The following is a 21,920-nucleotide window of genomic DNA, read 5'->3' on the forward strand; positions in this document are numbered from 1 at the left end:
ACTATAAACCCAGTCCAACCCACCCGACTTGCACCTCTAGTACCATCGTAATCTTATATACAGTGTCAGATCATGTTGAGAGGGTGTTGAGACATGTTTTATTGGCAGGAAATGACACGTTCGTCCATAGACAAAAATGGCCATTTGGATCTCGGATGCATGATAAATCCAAGCCCAGAACAGCTAGGTATCCTTAGTGGCACCGTTGAGTCCAATTAGGATTCACTGGATGTGTATTCTGGAACACCATAGGCTCCTCATTAATTATGGTCCAATCTCTCCACTGCAGACATAATTTCTTCTGTCTGCGTATAGTTACCACTTACCAGTTCTCCAATGCTGCCTACCCTGCCTTCTTACATCTAGCTTCGCAAATTCAATCATGACACATTATGGTAAAAGTTAATAAACAGAGGTATTTTTTTTAGGTCTTATTCGTTTCTTGGTAAGTTATTTATTCGGGTAAATATAGTTACTTGGGTAATTTTTCCTGGGAAATATTTACCTAGATAAGTGTATTTATCCATGTTCTTTTATTTCTTATTTAAATAAGACAATGATTATTTTAGTCATAAAAATCCATTATTAAAAAATGCATTATTGTCCCATTCAAGTATTAGCAACTTTCCCTTAGGTGGGAAAGTTATTTACCCACCTAGGATCAGGAAAATAAACTTTCCCAGGCCACTACATAAATCTGAAAAAAGAACATGAGATGTTCTCATTGACCAACTTTCTCCCTCTCAAAATCCGAAAAAAATGCCCCCTTATTTATAATTAGGGATGTGATCCCTTTCTCATGAAATGGGATGTGCGATCTCACCACAACACCACAACACTTTCATATGTCTTGATTCAGTTTAACTAAAATATTATTAAGCTTGAGTTCTAGTTTGATTTATACTTTACTTCCTTACTTATCTCAAGTGTTTCAGTGCTTGTTTTGGGAGGGTTGAGCTCAACATTCAGATAAACTGGTTCAACTGCTTTGAGGCACTTCGGATAAGCTATTTAAAGATGATGAATTGGATAGACCAAAACATATAATTGGCCGAGAATTGATTTGGGCTCTCTAGATTATTCAACTTGGAAGGCCAGAAACTGCCATACATCAACCCTTCCTAAACACTCAAAGCAGCTGAATGAGCTTAGCTGAATCTTCAGCTCATCCCTCCCAAACAAGTATTAATACAATAATACTAGATTCATGTGCAGCATATCCAACACGTATCTTTCCAATACCTTGAACCTTGTTAATACTAAATCCATGTGCAATGCACACGCCTTCCTGCTAGTAAAATTACATAGAGTGAAATGGCCCCGTTCTATCAACACAAGCTAATGGTAAGCACGCATTTCATTGTTTGAATTTTAATAAGAACATTGGGCCTCATTACCAAAAAGAAGAAAAAGAATATTGGGCCTAAAAGTGATAAATAATCCATTACATCACTTGGGTGGGTTGGGAGTCTTGTCGCTGGCCCATAATCATCGTATGCCTGACCTCAACACTTGTCATGGGCCTCATGGCTGAGAAGATTTGGCATGTATCTGCTAGACTTCTACCCACAAGCCACAGCAAACTAGTATCTTCTGAGTAGTGTGGCTAGCGTTTCCTATTGTCTAACGCTTGCTTGCCGTCATATTCACACTCATAACATGTATATTTATGATATGACTCGAGCTGGTAGGGTTTCAACAGCAACAGTGCTGACCAATTTGTTGATGTGAAGGTTTCAAAAAATCTGAAAAATAATAAAAAAACCTAACCCAATTTATACTCTATCTCCTATTCTCTCTTTCATCTTTATCATAACAATCCACTCAAATCTTATCATGACATTCCTAGGCTCAGTTTGGAAGTTTGGATAGAATACAGATACAAAAATATATATACAGTGCAAATACATATAAAATAGAGGTTTTTAGCACTTGACAGAACTCTATACAGTCCAGTCCACCCAGAGGTTTCACGCTTAGAATTTAGAGAAACCACTTAGTTGGGGAATCCTTGAGTCATTGTTTTTAATGAAAATATAGGCAATGGAGGAAATAAATTTAGAAGAAAAACACTCCCCTTCTAGCTTCTCTACTCGACTAGCGACCTACCGATACCGACGCTAGCAGAAAGTGATTAGCTACTGGGTGATAGATCAACTAACGGTACAAGATAAATCTCCCATCCCTCATGTTTTCAATGAGTTTGGTGGTGGATAACCATTTCTACCAACCCACCCACTGCATTCATTCTCTTTAGTTTGAGATTTTGAGCTTCGAAAGAAACGAGACATGGAAAGTAAGACCTAGGGACAAATTAAACATATTTGAAATAATTATATGTAGTGTATTACACTGAAAACGACTAATCAAAACTTATTCTATATTCTTGATTGGAGGGTTGCACTTCTTATCATTACAACATCCATTATTCTTCTGCTCAATGCATTACTTCATATTTTCCCTTCTCCTTGGGCGCCTCTATTTTCTATTTTAAGTTACGACACCCCAATTATGACTTGTAATCAATCGTTTGCGGTATCTATTTATTTATTTATTTATTGTTTTATGTGGTTGCACAATGGGATATTCTATCTCTTTTTTTTTTTAAAAAAAAAAAGGGATATTCCGTGGCAGCAGGATGTGATTCCACGTCTCTACTCTAACGACTCAGAAATCCTATTAACTAAACCACCATCAATGTTAAAGCCCTTCCATTGAACATATTTTATAGTTCGACTGTGTGATACTATAAAGATATGATCCAAAAAAAGTGTAGCCAATCAACCAGTATTGTACAAGTGGTAATCAATCAGGTGATTATTTATCAAATTGATGAAGGGGTTTGATTGGTCAAAATCCTTTCAATATGTAGCATAGATTTTCTCTGTATTTTAAAAGATCATTTACTAAAACACCCTTATAGTTTTATGGCTTTGCTAAAACCTAACCTATAGTTTGTGTTTTTCTAAATCGTCCCTTATAATTTGCAACCAACTTAGTGGAAAAAGATAATTTTAACCCTAACATCCAAGCCTCAATCATATGCACCCAATTTCGTCTTCATCTAAGTTTTGTTTGGCAAGCGGGGAGGGGGGTCTTTCTAAGAGCTTGATATGAAATGCTAGCGGTACTTTCGGAATAAACAACAATGAGCCCGCCCATAGACAACTTCCACTCAGTTTAGGTGGTCATGTGATCATTCCAAATGCCAATACAAATGCTTCTTGATGAAAGGTCAATTAAGTAAATCAGCAAAAACCCATAAGGGGTATTTTAATAAAACACAAACTAGAGGATAGATTTTAGTAAACACATACAATTATAAGGATTTTTAACTGAGCTTTTCACAAGTCCGGATGGGCTTAGACTTGGCAATTGGGTTGGGTGGGTCAGGTTTGAGTTGGGTCAAGACTCTTCAGGTTTGTTTTGGGTCAGGTTGAATTTCGGATTAGGTCGGCAAATGCTAGACCCTAACCCTAAATGTTTGGGTTAGGGTTAACCCACAGATAAATTTGGGTCATCCCAAAAAAAAATAATTAGAATTTTAAAAAATAAAAAAATACATGAAAAATACTAAAACTAAAGAAATTAACCTTAAAATTCTAAACATAAAACTAAAAACTTGAACATTTAACAATTCAAAAAGTAAAGATTAAAGAGTGGAAATTTCTAAGAATATATAAATAATCACAATCAATTGGATCGGCGGATTCACCAATGAACCAACCCAACCCAGTTTCTTTTCCGAGTTAAATTGGATCAGGTTGGGTCGGGTCGAATTCGTGGGTTGGATCCACTTTTTGCCACGTTTAGATGGACGAGAAACAAAGTGGGCTGTACAACCTATCAGCGGTGAAATCTTCTACGTAGGACGCACATATGAGTTAACATCGTCGGCATCCGGGATGCAAAATTTCTACATCCGCGAATGAGAAAGCACCACGTCACTTATAGGTTTCAAAGAGTAACGGAGTCCAGCTTTAACGGACGTTGGTAAAACCCGCCCAAACTCCAATCCCCTTTCTTGTCTGCACTCGAAAGTCCTGTTCCCCTCACTTTCCTTCGCTCTCTCCCTGCCTTCTCTCTCCTCTCAGGCTCTCTCAGAACCTATCACCGTCCAGCGTCCACCGTTACTAGTGCGCCATTGGAACTCTCTCTCTTCCTTTGGAATCGGCAACCCAACCCTCCATCTACATCTAGTGCCGCCACTGCAAAGATAGACATACTTCCTACAAAATGATTTTCCATATTCTTCAATGAATTCAGTTGATACAAGATTCGTATACCTCTAATCTTAGGTGGAGTCTCACCAGGTAACTCACTCCTATTCTGATCAATGAATATTAACAGCTTGCATTGGCTGATCTCTATGGTGATTGGGGTTGAGAACTTGTTTTTGCTAAAATCCATCTTGTTGCAATCTTACCATCTCAGTTGTATTGCTACCTGAAAAAATTCCTGTCAAGGAGTTTTTGCTTGCCAAATAAGCTTTTGATGGACCGTGGAAGAGATCCCATCAACTGTTTGTTATATAGATTGCTCTGCTCAAGGTTTTCAACTTGAATTTCTACCTAGGCAAGCATGGGGGCTAAAAGGATTGTGTTACTAAAACGTGGCGTTCGATAAATTTGAAATCTGAAGTCTAAAAAGTTAAAAAGATATTAAACGTGTCTGAAATCTGAAAAGAGGTATAAATGTTTTTCTACTTTTTAGAGGCTTTGAATCTACAAATTTGTTTGTATTCAATCAACCATTTATCATCTGAAATTTACTGGCTTTACTATTTTACCCCTAAAATATACTATTTAGAAATGTTGAATTCAATTTGCATTATCTCATAAAAAATAATTTTCAACCTCAAAATAATATTGTAACAATGTAAATAAAAAATAATAAATTAATAATTAAAAATTAAAAATTACTAATTATTAATCATTAAATGAAACGATTAAAATTAAAAAAATAATTAATGATTATAAAATATTAAAATAATTAATAATTTATACAAATAAATATTAAAATAATTTTTAAAATTTAATGAAATAATTAAAATTTACTAGTTAATAAAAATAATTAATAATTAGTAATGTTTAATAAAAAATAATTATTAAATATTAATAATTAATAAAAAATATTTAATAATTAATAAAATAATTAATGTTTAATAAAAATATTAAAATAATTAATAATATTATTATTATTACTATTCACCGAACCGCCGCTGTAAGTTGCAACGGTAGTGGCAGTGGCAAGAAGATAGGAGAGAGAGAGAGAGAGAAGGAACCGTCACCGCTGCAGCGATGGTGAGGAAAAGACAAAGGGGAAAGAAAGAGAGAGCGAGAGAGAAGGAATCGCCGTACTGCAACTTGCAGCGGCGGTGACAGAAAGGTAGGGGGAGAGAGAGAGCGGCAGCGATGGTGATGGGAAGGCAGGGGAGAGAGAGAGAGAGAGAGAAGGAACCTCCGCCGTTGCAAGTTGCAACGGTGGTGACGGGAAGGCAAGGGAGAGAGAGAGAGAGAGAGAAGGAACCGCCCCTGCAAGTTGCAGCGGCGGTGGCAGGCAGTGGAGCTTCATTGGGTTGCAAATTCGCAGTGAGGTTCGATTCGAGTAAGGTTGTAGACTCGCAGTGAGGTGCAACGACGGTGGTGGCGGTGGAGCTTCCTTAGGTTGCAGACTCGTGAGGTTCGATTCGAGGTACACGAAGGACAAAAAACATGTAATATTAAAATTTTTTTGAAGTTATTTATGTCTTTTAAATACCTCTGAATTACGTCTGATCCATTAAGCAACAGCTCTATGTCTTAAAAATTAAAATCTGAAATCCAATTTCAAACCTCTAATAAGAGGATATACCAAACGCTTGGTGGCGTCTGAAAAACAACATTTTTAAATTTAGACATCTAAAAAGTAGAATCAAACGCCACCTAAGAAATTTCTCTCGGGGGCCAAAAAAATACAGCTCTCGCCTCTCTGATGGAAATGTACTAAAAAAGGTTCGACTCCGAAATGTAAGAAGTCAATAAGTTACGAAATTGATTAAAAATAATCAAACCGAGGAAATAACTCAGATAAAACCTAAAAAGTGTAGGGGTTCGTCCACGAAAAGCCCAAACCTACACATTTTAATTAGATGGACGAATCATAGCCCAATTTAGCACCTTACCTAAGCCCACTTACGGATATAGATCCATTATGGTTTCTGAAGTCTGATTCAAGCTTTATTACTACCAGACTGCGACAACTAGTGGACCACTTCAAGTTCTTGTGTTCATTTCATGTTGGTGGTCTACTCCGATGGTTATATAACACAAGTGGATTAATTGCACTATTGTAAGTGTGGACTCTCCTGTGTAACTCAGCAAAAAACACACCCTGCGCAGAGTTGAAGATGGTCCTTGGCGGAGGACCCTCACCCTCACCCGACCGTGATGATGATGATGATGGTGTCCGACTTTATGGATGGAGCTAGGATAGACATTCTGTTGCTTGAGCCCCACGAAATCAAATATCAAACTGTCAATGCTCTGTCAGAAGGAGAGAGAGAGAGAGTCTGGAGTGGGACCTCCATCCGTGAATCATTGCATTCTCTACCAGTGGGACCCCTTCCAATGACCAAAGACTCGCAAATGGGAACCCCATTTTACAAAGTCAAGAAAAAAAAAAATCAGTAGCAGTAAAATGGATAGGAGGATCCTGGGTTTTCCCTCATCCAATGAGTTGGTGATGGTAATTGCAGGAAGAATATATTCCATTGGATAAACCCAACAGGGAGACCCACTTGAGGGGGGCATTAGGATTTGTTTGGTAGTTGAGAATGACAAACATATCAGTAGATGTACACTTTTAAAAAAAGGACATGTATGTATATCCCCTAGCTGCTAATGTCATTCAATTATATGTGGAAGAGGATATTTGTTTATTCATCTCTTACCAATGTACCTAATGCCATGTACAACACAACTTCCAGCCAACCCTGAAATTACAAAAAGAAGAGGAAGAGAAAAAAATGGGAAAAACAAAAGGGTATAGTTCAGTTACAACCCAAATGAAGATCCAGAACTTGCTTGTTGTGATGGTAGGCTGGCCCCAGCTCCCAAGGAGACTAGGACAGTTGTTCTGAATGAGGACCCAGCACCTCAGAACCGAACTATTCTGATAACTTTGGAGTTTATATTATAATCCCTAGCTAATAACTGTACTGGGATGTAACCTCTCAGAAGGATGAGGATTCATCCAAAGTTCAATGGAGGATAATTTATAATTTTGGGGGCCTCTATATATGAGCCAAACCAAGGATGCCTCCATGAAAGAACATACACATTAACGTTTACTCTTAAAAAAGTATGTAGAAAGGGCCCCATTTTTTTTCCTTTTTTTGGTTTGTGTCAAGTAGGAAGTAGCAAAGCTAACACACAATGGGCTGCCTATACAAAAACACAAAAATGGGCATGGATTTGCCGCAATCACCATCTTGTTGCAGCAGTCAAAGTATCGGTAAGTATTGGTCCATATCGGCCGATACATATTGTATCGGGAGCTTTTCTATATGTCCTTACAGGTGATGTATCAGGGTTTTGACCAGTTCAGGGGGCGGATGAATCTTAAACAGGCCCCTTTAAATCAGATTTGAACTAAAAAAAACTACCAATACTGTCCAATACACCTCTACCAAAATATCAGACATATCAATATTTTGAACTTTTGCAGGTACTGATGATAGACTAAGTGACCAACTCATTTGGGTTTTCTTAAATTTTTGTTAGAATTGCTTACGGCAGTGCGGATAATTCATAAAGTATGATTTGTTAATACTGAAAGCTTCTGAGTTAGAAGATTTGTTTGGGAGGATTGTTCTTCATATCGAGCTCTGCATGGGATGCCAGAGCAATGGTTGCGTAGATGATAATGAAAATTTTGATAGAAAAATAAGTCCAATGAGACAATGATGATGTGTATGAGGAATATTTTTTATTAGGATATGATAGAATATTAAACGGAAGGGAGGCAGAACCCAGGGAGAATGAAATGAGACAGGAGGCAGCAAATAATTAATTCAAAAACAACTGCAATTGTCCAATGCTATATTTTATTTCATAACTTGTTTTATGGGCGAAGTGGTTGCTCTTGAAACCCCACAAACGTAACGTAATAATAGTAGGGTTATTTGAGGGAGAAGGGAAGTATATGATCTGGGTTTTGTGCTGCCTCTTCAGGCTTAGTTTGAAAAGAGTATAAATACAAATTTGTAGAGTGTAAAACCTTATTTTTTGTATGTATTTATACTATATATATTTGTATTTGTACTCTTTCCAAATTGAGCCTCAATGCTAAACCTTGCATTTGCACCGTTATTTGTACTCTTACCAAATTAAGCCTTTAAAAAAAAATTAGGATAAGTGCATCTTTCAAATGGGGTAATATAGGTAGTTTGAAAACTATGATGTGGCAGGCTAAGATGGGTCAGAAACGCAATAGGCGCTTAAAAAAGTCAAAATTTTTAGTTTATTCAAAACAGGTTTATTTCCTAAAAAAAAAGCACTATAAGTGTTTATTGTTCTAGCCTAAAATAAGCATTGTTTCTAATAAGTGCTAAAAAATAAACAAATCTCAAACGGGGCTTAAGAAGCTTCAAAAGGATAGCTCAATGAGGGTTCCTTGTTAAGTGGTTAGTAGTCACACCTCACAGTATCACACTTAAAATTGGATTGAAAAAAGGTCAGTTCTCCCCTCCCTACATCCCCAACTGTGTCTTAAATGTTAATGGAATACCACTCACTGTTTGTTTCTCCATGGAAAGACGCTTTCACTGTTTCTATGGGTGTTAATGGACCGGTTTTGAATTGGACCCCGTCCAGTCCAAAATCAATTTGGAAGGATTGGACAGACCTACAAGATATATTGGATTGAACCAATCTGGTCTAAAATATTTATTAGATTGGATTGGACCTGGTCCGTCCGTGACAAATTTATATTGGATTAAACCAATATCTGATCTATTGAATAAGATAAGAATATATGTATCAATAGACCAAGTTTGGGTTAAAACCAATTTAAAACAAAATGAATTTGAACAGATTAAACGATCTAGACATTGAATTGAACCAGTCCAAATTGATCTAAAGCATTCATTGAATTGAATTGGACCTGGTTCATTTATAATGGACTCACATTGAACTGGATCAAATTAGACCAAATCCAGTCCAATTGACAACCCAAACTGTTTCTCTCTCCTCCACATTGATCATTGAACTGAGTCCCGGTGATAATTCCAACAAATGGGATTATGGGACAGACAATACATGGGATGGAACTTGGAAGGCCGATACAATACAAAGAGAATCCTTGCTGTAACACTCCATAAAGTTTTTATTTTATTGGTCAGCCAAACTCAGCCTCAGTGTCAGGACCTTCTATTGGTCAAACCCTCTCTCTCTCTATATATATATATTTTATATTTGTATTTCCTTTTGAGTAAAGTTGCCTATTTGGACTGTGGTGATGAGCCCAATCCTCACGCGTCAACAAAATTCACGGGAATTAAGACTTCCTTCCTTCCGCTTCCTCTGCCTTCTGGACAAATATTCCGACACATTCTTTGCGTTTTGGCCTCTTGGTAAAAGAATTTACAGCTGCAGTTGATAGCGTCGACTCCCTCACCCCATAGAGCAGCTTCTCTCTCTCTCTCTCTCTCTCTCTCTCTCGTCTAAACTCAACACTCCAAGAGTCTCTCTCTCTCTGCTCTCGTCTTGCGTCACAAACTATTACATCTCATATCTACACGATTATAACACCCCACACAAGCTTCAGATCTGGATTCCCGCTACTCCCCACCATGGATTCCGAGCAGCGCCGCAAGAGAAAGCGACTCCTCCCCCTCCGCAGGCCCTCCTTCCATTACCCCTCTCTAATTTGGCCCCTCTTCCTCTGTTTCTCCTGCTTTGCTTTCTTCCTCTTCGATGGCTTCTCCCTTCGCTCTGCTGCCTTCCGCCCTATTCTTATCTCCTCCCATATATCGTCTCTCTCCTTTTCTGCGAGCAATTCAATTCAAGATTCAACTCTGGGATTGCCTTCCTTTAGAATCGAGGATCGAGTCTTATTCCCGGACCATATTTTGCTGTTTGTCTCTAACTCCAGGAGTACCGGTTCTAGCAGTAGTCTTTCTTATCTGCTGCGCTTGCATCAGGATGGTGAATTGGATTGCGTCTATCAAAAAATCCGGAACAATTCGGATAAGGCCATACAGACGAGAAGCCAAATCTCCGCTCCTGCTCTGTCGGTTGACCAATACGACGATTCACGATCAATTGTTCGGTGTCCGTTTCCGCCGGCGAATTTCTCAGTTGCGATCAATTTGCGGAGGAAAGGACAGCATGGACGCGGTGACAGGTGGTTTGTACAGATGGATCGGTCGGTTCATTCGTGGGAGACTCTGGTGTATGGTGCAGCTTTGGATAGGGGCACGGCTGTCGTCTTTGTCAAAGGCTTGAATCTTCGGTCGTTCAGGGAATCGGATCCAACCCAATTCAGTTGCCACTTTGGTTTGGGGGATTTGGATAAAGGAAGCGGTTTTTCTCTCAGGACTCACGCCGTTACAGCAGCTCAGGAAGTCGTCCGGTGCTCCCTCCCTCTTAGCATCAGAAAGAATCCCGATAAAGCTCAGGGAATCCGAGTCACCATCAGTGTTGCCTCCCATTCCAATACCAACCATCGAGCTGCTTCTGCTCGCGTTCCTCTGCCTTCGGTCGCTAAACTTTTTGACTCCAACAACTCAGAAGGCAAACAGAAGAGTAGGACGAATAAGAGGAAGAACTATGAACTTTGCGCGTGTACCATGCTCTGGAACCAAGCCTCGTCGCTTCGGGAGTGGATTGTCTATCACGCCTGGCTTGGTGTGGAGCGCTGGTTCATCTATGACAACAACAGCGATGACAACATTAAGGAAGTAATCGACGAGCTAGACAAAGAAGGTTACAACGTCAGCAGGCACATATGGCCATGGATCAAGACCCAAGAAGCTGGGTTCTCCCACTGCGTGCTCAAGGCCAGGGATGAATGTAAATGGATTGGATTCATGGACGTTGATGAATTCTTCTACTTCCCCTTCCCGACTTCTCAACACCGTTCCATGGGCTATCCTGGTCAGCATTCATTCCAATCCCTGGTTGCAAATTTCTCCTCCTCGACGGTAATTGGTGAGATCAGGACTGCCTGCCACAGCTTTGGGCCATCGGGATTAAGCACACCCCCGTCGCAGGGAGTGACCGTGGGTTATACCTGCCGGCTCCAAAGCCCAGAAAGACATAAATCCATTATCCGTCCAGAAGCTCTAGACGATACCCTACTCAACGCGGTGCACCATTTCCGTCTCAAGTCAGGGTACAGATACATAAACCTACACCAGAGCACCGCTGTGATAAACCATTACAAGTATCAAGTTTGGGAAGTCTTCAGAACCAAGTTCTTCAGAAGGGTTGCCACCTATGTTGCCGACTGGCAAGAAAATCACAACGAGGGATCAAAGGACAGAGCACCTGGGTTGGGGACTGAGGCCATTGAGCCACCTAATTGGCCACTTCAATTTTGCGAGGTCTGGGACACAGGTCTCAGGGACTTCGTCATAGCTAACTTGGCCGATCCTGCTTCTGGGTTGCTGCCCTGGGAGAGGTCTCTGATGTAAACAAAACTACCGTGGTCGTGCAGCTTGTCTGCCCTTGCAAAACGAATCACACACACAACCAGCCATTCTTTCTCTTCATTGTTTCACTTTTTTTTCTGTTTTTTTTTTTTTTTTTTTCATTTGCCTGACATGAAACCCATAAGAAGCCATAGAAGATATAGAGAAACAGAGTTCTTACAAAATTGTAATTCTGTAAACATGTTACGGGATTTCTTGTTCATATGCTCCTTGAATGATTTTATTTATTGATTCATTTTCAATTTTTTGTTCTTTTGATTGCACATGATCATCGTCAAGCTGTGTATTTATTTGGTCATATCAGAAATCATGGATAAAAAGCTCAGCAGTCATCCAAACACTTTCTTGATTATTATTATTATTATTATTATTACTATTTATTATGCTTATAATAAACATTCTATGCGGTGTAGAGCTGTAAAGAGTTGCAAAAGAAGATCTTAATCAGCAAAGGAATGTACGAGCAACTAATGTAGTAAGAAAAAAGCGAAAACGATTCGCAATTGGAACTACAGCGTGGAAGTCAGAATACAAGTCACATGGATGTTATCATTCTAATGATAAGAGAAATGGGAAAACATTTTGTTTACCCTCAACAATAAGATGCCCACTTCGTAAATCACAGTTCATATCCTTCTACATTTACTGTTTTATTCAGAAGCTACATAAAACATACCCCAGAGATCATATCATCCGATAGAATCCAAATGAGGTTGCTTCCTGAATAAAGAGAACATAATAACCAAAGCCATATTTATCCAATGTTCTAGGAGAGCTCTATAAGATAGTATAAATTAAAATCCCTAAATGAAACACATTGTCTGAAAACCTTGGCTCTTACAACACCCAATAGGAGTATGGAAAAAAGAAAATCAAAATGAATAGAGGTCTATGGAAGGTTACATTGTAAAATTTTAAGGAAAAAACAAATTCAATATGAATTTTTTGGCCATAATGGGAACTCCTCACTGGTTTTGATTTTGAGATTCCTCCTTGTCAACTTTCTGCATAACGTGAAAATGGCAATCCATGTTAGTATCTTTTATTGATAATACAGCAGCATATAAGAACAGTCACCAAAACAACATAAATGCAAATGACTAGGGCAGGAAACTCCTCACAGACTATCAATAAAAGAAATCTGTTAGTTTGATACTTAGTCTGACATTTGACAAATAACTAGAGGAAACATACAACAGACACAACAAATGAAAAACATAACCATCAAATAAAACAAGGCCTAAATCCTACCAGCAATATAGATCAAGAAGGTCTCAACCACAATGTAAAAGAAAATGCTTGATCATCTTCACAAAATGATATTAAGGTAACCGAGTAATACTAGATAGACACAAACAAGTTGCAGACTTTGGAAAATGGCAACCAACGCAAGGAATTCTAAAAAGACATCAATGAAGATGTTCTGACGATCCAAAGAAATAAGAAACCTTCTGATTGATACTTCAAAGTTACTTTGCAAGTTTGCATTAGCTGAATATATCTTGCATGTAAAATATTTAAGAGGTATGAGTAAAGGTTTAAAGACCAAGTTAGGTAAGACTCTTCTTCCTAGGGATATCCATAAAAAACCGAAAAACCGAACCGAACCACAAAATGCGGTTAACTGAACCGATCGGTTTGGTTTTGGTTTGGGATTTTTGAAAAACCGAAGGACCGGTTCGGTTTTCGGTTAACCTACAAAAAAACCAACGGTTAACCAAACCAACCGGTATATAAATTTTTATGTATATTTTATATATATTTTTAATATGTCACATATTTTCTATGTATTACATATAAATATATATTCATTATCTTTTATTGCACGAAAACATCTATCAAATTTTACAGTAGAAAATTAAAAATGTAAGAACTACACATAGATATAAACAAAGAATGATCTTTAATAACAAATAAAGGAGTGGAGAAACATGATTATTTTGACAAGCATGACACATTTCCCTCACAATCATTCTATGCATCCTAAGTTCAATCGCAAATTACTACTTCCAAGTTCCACTTCAAAATTAAGTTGGAGGATACCAAGTCAAAGTGACACTTATACCTACATCGTGCCCACTGCAAAAAAAACACCATGAAAAGGGAAGAGATAGGTAATTATAAGTCGAGTGAAAGATTATGGTGCAAAGCAAAAGTTCAAGTCAAAAGGCTAATAATATATAACTAGTTGAATTGACATACCAGTGTGTATTAAAGAACAAAGAGGGAACCCCCTTCCATCCTGCTTGGAGACAAATAGGGAAATAGAATTAACTGATCTTTGAATCAAGAAAACAAGATGTTCACCCAGATACCAAGGCTCTAGCCTCTCTAAGGACATCTACTAGTCTGCAGTCACCACAACAATCAAATATTCACTGTATTGCCTACCTTGCATTCTACTCTTCCTTACTGCATCCAAACCCAGAAAGTGAACTGACATGAAACATTATAATAGAAATAGTGATTGAGCTCTAGTCAAGTTCCTCTCCCACTTAACTCAAGAAGGCAAACATATGAATGACAGAGCCATTATGGGCCAAATTCCAGGGAGGCCACTCCCTCCTCAAGAACTCCAATCTTGACTAAATAATAGCCTAAAAACTACAGAAATCATCTACAATGATTTTGTCATTCCTTTCTTCCAAATGCTCCTCAAAATCTCCAAAAATTCAACACAAGTTTCATTATTGCAACTACCAAAGCAAACTTATTAGAGGAGCATCTCATTATGGTGAGCCCAAGAAATTCTAAGGAATCAGAGACATGGTTTCAAATGCTAAAAGCAAGGTAATAAATCCTCCTATGATTTTCTGAGGAAATCAGAGAGCCATCAGCCATGAAATCAGAGAGACAAGACCTACCAAACCTCAATATTTCGACCTCTACAAAAAAGGATTATGGCTTAGATTGACCAGAAAACTAGATTCAGCATGATCAACTATGATGCCGTTTTGCAAGTCTTTTTAGGAAGATCTTCTGACAGCCTAGAAGGCCAAAAGATGTAATGAGCTTTTAGGGGCTTGTCTTTAAAGATCTAGACAGTTTGGTAAGTATCCTAGTCTACAATGATCTAAAGAGCTGTTAAGTGAAAGATTTTTGGTGCAGAAAGACAAGAAGCTTCATTTGAAGCTTCCAGATCCAGATTTTTGGCCATTTTGGGCTTCCATGAGCTTTTTAGGGCATAGGTCTTTCTAGCTTCCTGTCTTTCATTTCCAAACAGAGAAAGACCAAATTCTAGTCTTCCAAGCTTTGAAAAATCTGAAAAACCACACAAGAAGATTTGCCAAATGCCTCCTATATAAACCCAGGAAGAAGAGACCCAAAAGTGCAGTTCAGTGACCAAAGACTTCCAAACTTTTAACTCTCTCACCGGATATAACATTTTACTTGATTAAAGAAAGGAGATGGGGAACTTGGTAGATGCATTTGCATTGGATATAAAGAGTGGAAATGTTTGCACATTAAGAATTCCACCCATTGGAAACAGGATCATACTTGCAACAGATAATAGAATTTCATTCATCAAAAAGAAAAAAAAAAAAAAAAAAAGATAACAGAATTTCATATTTTGAGGGTTCCACAAGGAAAGAACCATTTTATTTGCCCAAGAAAAGCAACATTCATTCTTTAAACCTCTCCAAACCAAAACCATTCCTGTTAAACAAAGCACTTATACATGCAAACAACCAAATTATATGTTTTAGACACTCCAAATCCCCTACATTGTCCCATTCTTCTTAGTTCTTAATGATTTAGGAGGATGTTCAATGACTGAGAGATGATAAACAGGAAAGTCAGTGAAAGTGGATATAGTTAGGAGATCCAACCACCAAAGGAAACACATTCTAGCCAAACTGTCCTGTTTAAAAAAGAAAAACACCTAAAGATGCAGCTAATAAAAAAAAAAAAAACAGCTTTTACACACCCCAATTCGTATAACTTTCCCGTTCTTCTTAGTTCTTAATGACTTGGAGGATATTCAAAGACTGAGAAATGATAAACAGGGAAGCCAGTTAAGGTGGAGTTAGTTAAGAGATTCTACCACCCAGATATATTGTTATTCAGGTAACAAGCTTCTCAGTGAATTTTTAAACATCCAGGCCCCAAAACGTGACCAGATACAGATAATCATCCAAGGAGATTACAAGATATTTCAAAGGAAGGCTCTTGACTGTGCATCCTAAATTTTAGCCATTCACTTTATTTTCATGCTAAGTTTTTTTTTTTTTTTCTGATCAGTTATTTTCATGCTAAGTTCCTATCAAACTGCTCTTATAAAGTTAATCTGAGACTTGAGTTGCCTTGAAAGTGCATGGAATATGGTTTAAATTTGAAATCATCTTAAAGCCATAGAGCAAAAGTTTAAAGATGATGTCAGCACATTGTCAGGTAAAATATTTCAACCAGAGTACTCATATCATAACACCATCTATGCAACTCCCTAGGCTTTTTGAAGGCCCATCGCCTAGGCAACCAACTAGGGTCATAGATATAAACACTCTACTAGGGGGTGAATAAGTAATTCTACACCTTTGTATACAAATGTCTATGCTATTTTGGTTTAATAGGAACATATGTGAAGCCAAAAATTAGGGCCCTCAATTCTTTCTGCATACAAGTTTTCTACTCCAAACCAATGATTTAGAGACTGTCCTGGATGTCAAACTGGAAAGCTGCCAAGTCACAATTCAGCAGTTCAACCAGTAGTTCATCCATTATTATAATCAAAACCGTCACAAAATAAGGACCCTGTCGGCTGCCTGGTTTACCAGTTTGGATGAGTCAAAGAAGGTTTGAAAACATTGTTGTCAAACTGCATTTATCAAAAAAAAAAAAAAAAAAATCTTTGTTTATAAATTGGGAGGTTATCCATAAATCTTTTCATTTAGGAAACTATCAAAAAAAAATCTTCTAATTGTTCATAAAAAGCACGTGTATAAGTAACATATAATTACATAACATTATGTATAACCATTTATAAGCATTAAAAATGCATAAATTTCCTTATTTTTTGTCACTTCAACATCAACTTGCCTTGCCAGGGCAAAAATGATTTCTACCCTTTGCCAATTCTGAAGCCTCTCGATGTATTACACTCTTGAAAATTCGCAGTCAGACAACTTGAAGAATTCCAGCAAGAGAAAGAAGAAAAGCAGCATCAAGGTTTCTCATCAAAACCATTTCTTAATGAGAAACATCTCTTCTAGGTAAACCTTAAATGCACAAAAAAGAGTTAAGGATAGACATGCTATTCACATACTCAATCTGGAATGAAAAGCTTCCTTTTTCTCTTGATAATATCCAAGGAAACACAACTAACTTTTTTTTTGATAATTGAGGAAACACAACTAACATTGTTATAGGCCTTTCCCATATCCAACTTGCACTCCACTCGGAAAAAAAAAAAAAAAAAATCTGAAAAAAGGTTGATGATTGCACCTATTAGCATAGAAATATCTGAAGTAAAACTAACCAGATGTTTAATATAGATGGTGAACTAGAATGCACAGCCTTCCATAAGGGGATTCTGCAACCCATTACACAGCAGGGACTCATTGATTTTTCAGGAGTTTGAATGCTCAATTTCTGCTGCAAAAAGAAAATCCCCATTCCTTTAAGATTGCAAGTTGTCACCAAGGCTCAAGCTGGTAACCTATCTCTCTCCTATAGTCCATTAATGTTAAGGATTCCGTTGCGGAAGAACAAACCCAAGACCAAAGTCAATTGGCAAATAGAGAAAAACAAGAAGAAAATGCAAAATAGACAAATTCAAGAATGCACACAGAGATCAGCTTATAGCTTACGTCCAAGGGCAGAGGAGTAGAAATTCACTTAGAAAACGGCAATGGAGGATACAATGTTGTGCAACCTCACTCTCACAGAAAATCCTAAACCCCAATACACCTAAGCCTTCCACTCACAGATTCTCTATCATTTTCCGCAAACCAAAGATGCAGAAAAGAGAAAACCCCAACTTAAGATAGCATATTCGGGTCAGACCCAAAAGCTGAGAATGGAGGAGGTGTAGACTGCCACGGGAATCACAGGGATCCACTGCCACCACAGGCCACTATGAAATTTTTCCTTCGGATTTCTTTACAAATGTGGGTTGGGACATGGAGCAAGACACAACAAAGAGTTCAAGGCACAACTCAACAGATTGCACCAGATAATGGACACAAATCCGTTGACATGTCACTGTATTACTCGAACGGAACTATGAATAGTGTCCACATGTTACCATGGTAGCATAAGATTCAACAACCTATTTCAGCCACTTTAGTGGTTCAACTGATAACCCATGATTCCATATTGTTCAGTTTCTAGATGCAACATGTGCGTACTGGAAATTAAGACAATTTTATCTGTGAAAACTTTTAACCTTTTATGTGTCCTGGGGTTTAGTATTAGTTCTTGTTTTTGGTTCATTTAGATGGTGTTTGGTTCCATTGCCGTCTATCAGAAAATCAGCACCAGCTCAGCGCCAAATTGGCATTTCCTCATATGAAGCTTGAAATTTTGTTTGGTTAAGCCATTTATCAAGAAAATGTTTTTCTTGAGTTGTGTTAGAGACATGCATTGGAGAGACACCCTTTTATTGTTTGGCTTACGTGGTGCCTAATGGCACCTTCTGTCATAAAGTAAAAATAAAAGTTTTGTCCCGACTTTCAAGAGAAAATTTGTGCAAAATGTTTTTTTCTGATAAACGGCAATGGAACTAAACAGCCCCTAAAACATCTGACTTCTACTAAACCATTAATCCGTGATTCTGGGAACTGCAAGGATTCTACTTTCGATTAAAGGGAGAGTTCAATATATGGATTTTATGGTTTCACTAAACTGGCATTAGATTCTGAAACACGGATTACTATTATGTATTTACTCCTGCTGGCTGGGCACGGGCAAATATTTGAAAGTGGTAAATCAGTAGGAGTTGCCATCAAACAGGGATAAAGATCATAGCCTTCACTAATATTATTATAAAAAGAAAAGGAAAAAAAAAAAGATTGGGAAAACGGAGTTTTAAGTTAGTTTACAAAAAAACAGGAAACTTTAACAGCAACGAGTCAAATTTCCAATAACTGGTAGCTCCTTAGAGCATGTGCCAAGGGTAAGTCATCATATTGCACAGAATTAATAAGAATTTGGTTATTCAAACAGATTTTACCGGTTTTGCACAAAAACAGGAGTCGTTGTTTAGAATATCGATGAAGTGGAGATGGATTAGATAACACCATCCTTTCGATACTAGTCATATTCTTGGAACTGATGATACGCTCAATTCAGTTCAATAAGCAGGGAAGAAATCAAACTGGTGGATCTGGCTCACAAACACTCAAGGAAGAGGTACTTCCCCCAATTGACGTTTTGTCCAAATGTGAAACCTCGGGTAGAAAAAATCAAAGTGCCAGGTTCAATAATCTCCAAAACATTAATTCAAAGAGAAAAGTTCCAAAAGGGAAAACCCGTTTTAATCCAAAAGGCCCATTAAGAAATGTTTCAACTTTCGACATCTTTCTCTATTAATTTCTAGAAGTTTAAGATTTAGCTCCAAATAACATAGAATGAACATCATTATAGTCCTAGACATTTAAACAACAAAGAAAATGATAAAGGAGAAAGGAAATGGAAGAAAAAGGGAGAGTGAGAGATCAATGGATAAGAATTGGATGAGAGGAGAAGATGAGGAAATATGATGGCGTACCGATTGGGCGTTGTGCCAAGCAAGTCCTCTGTAGACGTTAACAGAGAAAGTGGCTGTGAGATAAATGGTGGCGACGCCCAGTCCGGCCGTAAAGGCCTTGAACGCCCAGTCCCCTACTTTGCCTGCGATCCCCATTTCTTCCCTCCGACCGTATCTATCTTCTCCAAAGTCCAAACCACTTGTATTCAAGAATTACCTATAAAGCTGAGGCATCGAAGTTCCACTCCACCAGCTCCTATTTTATTCCCAAAACCCTGCCTGCCTCAGCCTCAGAGTTGTTACGTTGATTCATATTACACAGCCACGCAATCAAGCAAATTAGGACTTCGGAGTTGACTTGTTAGACATGAAAATACGAAAGCCTGATAGCCAGTTGTCGTGTAATCTATCTAGGTTACACACTAAATGCATCGAATTCGAATGGGATCAGGTTACATCCGAATTCGATTATAAATTTTTAATATCGAAATTGGACGGTGGGTATTGAAAATGAATATTGAAACTTAAATTTCATTAAATATTCAAATATTCTACTCATTATTGATTTAGGTAATTAATAAATATATATTTATATATAATATATAAATATATAAATTATTTATATAATTAAGTATTATATATAAATTATATAAAATGTATAAAAAAATTTATAAATTATATATAAAAATCAAATAATTAGTTGAATTTGGATATTTATTAAATCTAATTAGGTCATATATAAATTTGATTCGATTGTGTCCAATTTTAAATTCAAAATTAGATTTTCAAATAACACTCCTACTCTCCCAACTTGCTTTAGAGAATTCATCCGAAGAAAAGCCCTCCTTTTGTTTTGAACATCATTTGGGCTTCTTAGATTTTTCGCCAAATCTAAGAAATCGAATCTTTGGATTAGATTCTATGATCCGATCACGGATTGGATTCATATCACCCCCTATCCGATCCAATGTGTTATATATTTATAAATATAGATATATAAATATATAATACATATATATATATATGTTATTTATTTATAAATATATTATTTATATTGTATTTTTATAAATTTGTTACATTATTTATTTTTTTATAAAAAACATGTATATAAAATGAAAATAATTAAAAAATACTTAAAATTTTTGTTTTTTCTTTATTTAAATCGGTACTAGTGGGGACCCGTGCGATGCACGGGATTTATTATGCGAAAGATAAATAATAGAAATGTTCATTTACTAAAATATCCCTTATAGTTTCATGGATTCACTAAAATATATCCTATAGTTAGCATTTTACTAAAACACCACTTATAATTTGCAATGGATTTAATCAATTTTCCATTATATGATAGTGGAAAATGACAGTGTTGACCCTAATGTTCATTTAAATAATTTAATCAAAAGAAAATAAAAATAAAATTGCCATTTTTGCCCTTAATAAAACACGGACAACCATTTTATTGGCTATATTTGGTCAATTTTGTTTTCTATATAAAAAAGTGTTAAGGGTATTTTTGGAATAAAAAACCATGGGTGTAATGGCAAAACAAACACTCCTTAATGAAAGGTTGATTAAGTAAATAAGTTATAAAATATATGGGATGTTTTAGTAAAATAAAAACTATAAGGTATGTTTAAGTAAATATGTAAAACTATAAGGTGTGTTCTAGAAATGATCATAATCGAAACACATAAGAGTATACAATTGTTTTATATTTTCAAATTTTTAAATAATAATAGTTATTCATAGTTTATATGCTACTTTTAATAAATTTTTATAATACAAAAATAAAAATAATTAATTTCAATTAGGTTTATTCATCAAATTGATGAAACCGATCAACCCGACCAACTCGACCCAAGTTGGTTAGTTTTCTAGTATTTTAGGTTGGCTTTGGTTCAAAAATTTCCCAATTCGACCAAGTTGGATTATTTTCACTTTGGACATTTGTAAACCAACCAAAATTGAACGACCTAACCATGGATATATATTAATATTTTATATTTTAAATATAGAAAAGTGGGAAATTTCCCATATTTTTAAGTCTAAAATGTTTTATATCCTAAATCTAATGCTTAATTTTTTTTTTTAAATTTGCCCTAGCCTTTAGCCTACCTCTTGCACTCAGCTTTCCTTTGTCCTTCAATGAGACTCCCGTGTTATTAAAATACCCTTATAATTTCATGGATTTACTAAAAATCTACCATATAATTATTATTTTACTAAAACACCACTTATAATTTGCAACGGATTTAATCAATCTTCCATTAGATGATAGTGGAAAATGACAATGTTGACCCTAATGTTCATTTAGATAAATTTAATCAAAAGAAAATAAAAATAAAAATACCATTTTGCCCTTAATAAGACACAAGCAACCACTCTATTGGCTATATTTGGCCAATTTTGTTTTTTGTATAAAAAAGTGTTAAGGGTATTTTTTTGGAATAAAAAATCATGGGTCTAATGGCAAAACAAACACTCCTTAAAGAAATGTTCATTAAGTAAATAAACCGTAAAATATATGGGATATTTTTA

At 36.6% G+C, this 21,920-nt stretch overlaps 1 protein-coding gene and 1 long non-coding RNA gene across 2 annotated transcripts; one reads left to right on the plus strand and one right to left on the minus strand.

The window, feature by feature from the left end:
* The first annotated feature begins 9,409 nt into the window (after nucleotides 1-9,409).
* On the plus strand, nucleotides 9,410-11,944 carry LOC104608003 (glycosyltransferase family 92 protein RCOM_0530710-like). Its single transcript, XM_010273835.3, has one exon. It carries the CDS (start codon nucleotides 9,833-9,835, stop codon nucleotides 11,675-11,677), a length of 1,845 nt encoding a protein of 614 aa, XP_010272137.1. The 5' UTR covers nucleotides 9,410-9,832; the 3' UTR covers nucleotides 11,678-11,944.
* A 362-nt stretch (nucleotides 11,945-12,306) lies between these two features.
* On the minus strand, nucleotides 12,307-19,870 carry LOC104608004 (uncharacterized). The gene is made up of 2 exons (XR_737041.3): nucleotides 19,404-19,870; nucleotides 12,307-12,699 (listed from the first exon to the last, which is right to left on the minus strand). It is a non-coding gene; the product is annotated as an uncharacterized LOC104608004 (long non-coding RNA).
* Nucleotides 19,871-21,920: the final 2,050 nt, after the last annotated feature.

This window comes from Nelumbo nucifera, chromosome 4 (assembly GCF_055504915.1).
Source record: "Nelumbo nucifera cultivar China Antique chromosome 4, China Antique-T2T, whole genome shotgun sequence".
NCBI classification, from domain to species: Eukaryota; Viridiplantae; Streptophyta; class Magnoliopsida; order Proteales; family Nelumbonaceae; genus Nelumbo; species Nelumbo nucifera.

Bases quoted from the DNA above. Each gene is read 5' to 3' on its own strand.
- LOC104608003 (XM_010273835.3), top strand. From the start codon at position 9,833: ATGGATTCCGAGCAGCGCCGCAAGAGAAAGCGACTCCTCCCCCTCCGC.